Source organism: Chiloscyllium plagiosum, chromosome 24, assembly GCF_004010195.1.
Source record: "Chiloscyllium plagiosum isolate BGI_BamShark_2017 chromosome 24, ASM401019v2, whole genome shotgun sequence".
NCBI lineage: Eukaryota > Metazoa > Chordata > Chondrichthyes > Orectolobiformes > Hemiscylliidae > Chiloscyllium > Chiloscyllium plagiosum.
In genome coordinates, this window is record NC_057733.1 from 5,261,335 (window position 1) to 5,267,509 (window position 6,175).

General features: G+C 48.2%; 1 protein-coding gene across 1 annotated transcript in view; it reads left to right on the forward strand.

Moving 5' to 3' along the window:
* Positions 1 to 6,175, forward strand: part of slc9a6a (solute carrier family 9 member A6a) — a 72,607-nt gene that overhangs the window by 54,474 nt on the left and 11,958 nt on the right. Inside the window, exons 13-14 of the mRNA XM_043715213.1 lie at positions 2,049 to 2,103; positions 2,566 to 2,645. Coding sequence (XP_043571148.1) covers positions 2,049 to 2,103; positions 2,566 to 2,645 — 135 coding nt within the window. The remainder of the gene's footprint in view (positions 1 to 2,048; positions 2,104 to 2,565; positions 2,646 to 6,175) is intronic.

Genomic DNA, 6,175 nt, shown 5'->3' on the forward strand with positions numbered 1-6,175 from the left:
CAGGGGGCAGGATGGGAGGTGGTGTAGTCCAGGTAGCTGTGGGAGTCGGTTGGTTTGTAGTAGATGTCCGTGTTGATTTGGTCGCCTGAGATGGAAATAGAAAGGTCGAGGAAGGGGAGGAAGGAATCTGGGACTGTCCAGGTGAATTTGAGGTCGGGGTGGAAGGTGTTGGTGAAGTGGATGAACTGTTCAACCTCCTCGTGGGAGCACGAGGCGGCGCCGATACAGTCATCGATGTAACGGAGGAAAAGGTGGGGGGTGGGGCCAGTGTAGTTGCGGAAGATGGATTGTTCCACATACCCTACGAAGAGGATGTTTGAAATTATAAACAATTTTGACAGGGGAAAGAAGGATATTCTATTTCTACTGGTTAGTATGTCAGTTACTAGGGGTCACAATTTCAAGATTGTCAGCAAGAGAGCTGAGAGTGAGATGAGGAGAAACTTCTTTACTGAGAGAGTTGTTAGCATTTGGGATGTAGTGTCTGGGAGAGTGGCAGAGGTAGATTACATAAGACATTTGAAAAGAGAGCTGGATATATTTGGCATGTCCATTAGGACCCTCAGCAACTTCGACAGATGCACCATTGGAAGAATACTGTCCAGGTACGTAACAGCCTGGTACAGCAATTGCTCAGCCCAGGACCATAGGAAACTACAGAAGATGGTGTGTTCAGCCCATACCATCACGGGAGCCAATCTTCCATCCATGGACTCCATTTACACGGCTCGCTGCCAATGGAAAGGCTGCCAACAACATCAAAGACCAATGGCACCCTGGTAATAATCTCCTACAACCTCTTCCATCAGGCAGAAGATACAGAAGCTTGAACACAGGCACCAGCAGGTTCAGGAACAGCTTCTTTCTGGCCATTGTTAGACTCATGAATGGACTCTCGAGCCTCAGATAATGCTAACCGTGCTAACGCTGATCTTGCCTAATGCACACCCTGTGCAATTTAATCTGTATGCCTCTGTCTAAGTCTCTTTGATCTGTACATCCTTGCTTATTATGATCTACCTGTACTGCTCGTAAACAAAGCTTTTCACTGGACTTCAGTACATGTGACAATCAATTTTAAAGTGATTGTATAGAGGAGTATGGAGAAAGGGCTGGAGAGTGGGATTAGCTGGGTAGCTCTTTTGGGAGCTGGTACGAACATAATGGGTTGAATGGCCTCATGCTGTTGTAAAAGTCTATGATTCTAAGTTGAGAGTTCCACCTGTTTACCAGTTGAGGATGACATTATATTCAAGCCTTTGAAGAGAGTGGTCATTCTGCAGAAAATAACTGGAATCAGTCCTTTCGATAGCACAGATACAGTACCCAGTAAAATAGCTTATTAAGGAAGCCATTGATGAAGAAAGCACAGATGAAACTGGGTATGGAAAATCAACCAAGTTACTGAATTTATAATTTTTCTTATGGAAAAGGGAAGTAAATTTGCTCTTTGTATTGGGAAGCGAAAGGAATCCGAAATGCAGTAAAACACACCTTTCCAGCAGAGACTTCCTCCTCGAGTGAAGCAGTAATTATGGGAAAGTGGGAAAGTTCGTAGAAACTGTTGACTTACTGCAAAAGGATACTTAGACATTTAATGTCAAAGAGTAAAATAATGTCATAATTTTCTACATTCTGTTTGTTATTATTGCATATAAATATTATTTATTTACAAAGGGAAATGGGAATCTATTTTTATCTAATCAGGTTTGAAGGAATCCCTATTTAAATAAGGAAACCAGTGATAGCTTTATAAATGAAGAGATAATTGGGTGTAAATGTGTGGAGCTGGGAATCATTGTGAGGTGAGTTTTATAGAATATGGTTAACTGAATAAAGCTCGTGGACTTGGAAATTGTTTAAACCTCAAGAGTATAACATGGGGAGAGTCTGGGTGAATGGGAGAGATATTAAAGGTGCAGTTGCAGTTTTGTGAGCAAGACTGAAAGTTTGATGTAAATCTCCAGCTGCAGGGTATCCACTTTAGTGTCAGAAATGTTAGTGGTTCCAAGTGTTGAAGTGAATCTGTTTTGAATCTTGTCTTTCAGGGTGGGTGTCAATCCTGAACAAGAACAATCTGCAAATGTTGACCATTTCCAGCAGGTGAGTCTGTTAGGTAAACACTGGCGTTTACACAGATACTTCCTCATGGACTTCAAGCTGATCTCCACCAGTTAGTTTTTCACTGAAATCTGTCGTTTTCCGTGTGTTACAGAAACATAATTAGCATCAGAGAATCTCAAGCAATGAGAGAGGCTACTGAGCTGATTGAATCTGTGACAGCTCGATAAATCCCACACATTATTCTTTATACACTGCCCTGGGAATATTGGCTGCAAAGCTATCGGAGTTTTTCCAAGTCAGTCAGTTTCTGATTTTATCTGACTCAGTCTCAGCAAAAAACCTTGCTCGAACTCACCAAGTGGTCTCAAGTTTAATCAGGTGATCCAGTTACTGTTAGTCTGATTGGTTAGTTTTGGGAGGATGTGGGAATTGGGAGGGTTTTTTTGGGAATCTGAATGCATTACTGAGGATTCGACCCCTTTCCATTTTCCAATTCCTTAGGATGGTCCAGACGGGGAGAGAAGGAACACTAAAGCTGAAAGTGCCTGGCTGTTCCGGCTGTGGTACACATTTGATCACCAGTATCCTTTCCTCAAAAACTGGCTCTGATTCCAGCTAGAGCTGTACTCTCCAAGGTTTCTAATGCAGGATCTCTCACCAATTCACAGGAAGCAACTGCAATACTCAATAAATATTCATATGAGAGACCGCCTCGCTGTGACGGTCAGACTGTGTTGGCCTGTGGCCGTGACGGTCAGACTGTGTTGGCCTGTGGCCGTGACAGCCAGACTGTGTTGGCATGTGGCCATGACGGTCAGACTGTGTTAGCCTGTGGCCGTGACGGTCAGACTGTGTTGGCCTGTGGCTGTGACGGTCAGACTGTGCGTCCTGTGGCTGTGATGGTCAGACTGTGTTGGCCTGTCACCGTGACGGTCAGACTGTGCGGCCTGTGGCAGTGACGGTCAGACTGTGCGGCCTGTGTTCGTGACGGTCAGACTGAGTTGGCCTGTGGCTGTGACGGTCAGACTGTGTTGGCCTGTGGCCATGACGGTCAGACTGTGTTAGCCTGTGGCCGTGACGGTCAGACTGTGTTGGCCTGTGGCTGTGACGGTCAGACTGTGCGTCCTGTGTCCGTGACGGTCAGAATGTGCGGCCTGTCACCGTGACAGTCAGACTGTGTTGGATTGTCGCCATGATGGTCAGACTGTGTTGGCCTGTCACTGTGACGGTCAGACTGTGTTGGCCTGTGGCTGTGACGGTCAGACTGTGCGGCCTGTGGCTGTGACAGTCAGACTGTGTTGGCCTGTGGCCGTGACGGTCAGACTGTGCGGCCTGTCACTGTGACGGTCAGACTGTGTTGGTCTGTCACCGTGACGGTCAGACTGTGTTGCCCTGTGGCTATGACGGTCAGACTGTGCGGCCTGTGGCTGTGATGGTCAGACTGTGTTGGCCTGTGGCCGTGACGGTCAGACTGTGCGGCCTGTCACTGTGACAGTCAGACTGTGTTGGTCTGTCACCGTGACGGTCAGACTGTGTTGCCCTGTGGCTGTGACGGTCAGACTGTGTTGGCCTGTGGCTGTGACGGTCAGACTGTGCAGCCTGTGGCTGTGACAGTCAGACTGTGTTGGCCTGTGGCTGTGACGGTCAGACTGTGCGGCCTGTCACTGACGGTCAGACTGTGTTGGTCTGTCACCGTGACGGTCAGACTGTGTTGCCCTGTGGCTATGACGGTCAGACTGTGTTGGCCTGTGGCTGTGATGGTCAGACTGTGTTGGCCTGTGGCTGTGATGGTCAGACTGTGTTGGCTTGTCGCCATGACGATCAGACTGTGTTGGCCTGTGGCTGTGACGGTCAGACTGTGTTGGCCTGTGGCTGTGATGGACAGACTGTGTTGGCCTGTGGCTGTGACAGACAGACTGTGTTGGCCTGTGGCCGTGACGGACAGAATGTGTTGGCCTGTGGCTGTGACGGTCAGACTGTGTTGGCCTGTGGCTGTGACGGTCAGACTGTGTTGGCCTGTGGCCGTGACGGTCAGACTGTGTTGGCCTGTGGCTGTGACGGTCAGACTGTGTTGGCCTGTGGCTGTGATGGTCAGACTGTGTTGGCTTGTCGCCATGACGATCAGACTGTGTTGGCTTGTCGCCGTGACAATCAGACTGTGTTGGCCTGTGGCTGTGACAGTCAGACTGTGTTGGCTTGTCGCCATGACGATCAGACTGTGTTGGCTTGTCTCCGTGATGATCAAACTGTGTTGGCCTGTGGCCGTGACGGTCAGACTGTGTTGGCTTGTCGCCATGACGATCAGACTGTGTTGGCTTGTCTCCGTGACGATCAAACTGTGTTGGCCTGTCACCGTGACGGTCAGACTGTGTTGGCCTGTGGCTGTGACGGTCAGACTGTGCGGCCTGTCGACGTGACGATCAGACTGTGTTGGCCTGTGGCTGTGACGGTCAGACTGTTGGCTGGGCGACTGGTTTACGATGCAGAATGACACCAACAGCGTGGGTTCAATTCCTGCACCAGATGAGGTTGCCCTGAAGGACTCTCCTTCTCAACCTCTCCTGTCGCCTGAGGAATGGTGACCCTCAGGTTAAACTACCACCAGTCATCTCTCTCTCTCTAATGAGAGAACAGCCCCTGTGGTCTGGTAGAACTGTTGCAACTTTACATTAGCTTTGGGTGGGGTGGTTGGTTAGCTCAGTTGGCTGGACAGCTGGTTAGTGAATGCAGAGTGATGCCAACAGCATGGGTTCAATTCTTCAAACTGTACAGATTTCTGTATTCATTGGTCTGTCGCTGTACTCTTTAAACTGTATAACTTGTTGCTGTATTCAGCTAACTGTACGGCTGGTCATTGCCTTGTTTCACCTGTCAGTCTGTGCTAGTTTTGACACTTGTCAGCCAGTCTAATATTCTGCCTTCTGTTGGAACTTTCAATTGAAGAAATGGCAGGAGAAGACTGCACTTTGAATCTTTTCAATCATTCACTAAGATCTGTACCTCCTCAACTCCAGCTTCCACACCATTCCAAGTAACTGAGTATTCATCTCCTCTGCTCACTGTCCATCTCTCTCTCTCTCACTCTGTCTGTCTGTCTCTCTCTCTATCTCTCACTCCCTCAAACATACTCAGTGACTGATCCTCTTCTGCTCTCTGAAATTCCACTGGATGAAGACATTTCTCATTATCGTCCAAATTCCCTGTCCCTTTACCACCACCTACCAGTCCTGGGACTCTCTAGTCAGGGTCAACACCCTCTCAGGTTCACCCCTGCCAGAGTCTCAAAGAATTCCATTTGTTTCAATGAGACAATAGACAATAGGTGCAGGAATAGGCCATTCTGCCCTTCGAGCCTGCACCACCATTCAATATGATCATGGCTGACCATCCTTAATCAGTATCCTGTTCCTGCCTTATCTCCATAACCCTTGATTCCACTATCCTTGACAGCTCTATCCAACTCTTTCTTAAATGAATCCAGAGACTGGGCCTCCACTGCCCTCTGGGGAAGAGCATTCCACACAGCCACCACTCTCTGGGTGAACAAGTTTCTCCTCATCTCTGTCCTAAATGATCTACCCCGTATTTTTAAGCTGTGTCCTCAGGTTCGGTACTCACCCATCAGCGGAAACATGTTTCCTGCCTCCAGAGTGTCCAATCCTTTAATAATCCTATATGTCTCAATCAGATCCCCTCTCAGACTTTTAAACTCAAAGGTATACAAGCCCACTCGCTCCAGTCTTTCAGTGTAAGGTAATCCCGCCATTCCAAGAATTGACCTCGTGAACCTACGCTGCACTCCCTCAATAGCCAGAATGTCTCTCCTCAAATTTGGAGACCAGAACTGCACACAGTACTCCAGGTGTGGTCTCACCAGGGCCCTGTACAGCTGCAGAAGGACCTCTTTGCTTCTATACTCAATCCCTCTTGTTATGAAGGCCAGCATGCTATTAGCCTTCTTCACTACCTGCTGTACCTGCATGCTTACCTTCATTGAGTGGTGTACAAGAACCCCCAGATCTCTCTGTACTGCCCCTTTACCTAAATTGATTCCACTTAGGTGGTAATCTGCCTTCCTGTTCTTGCCACCAAAGTGGATAACCATACACTT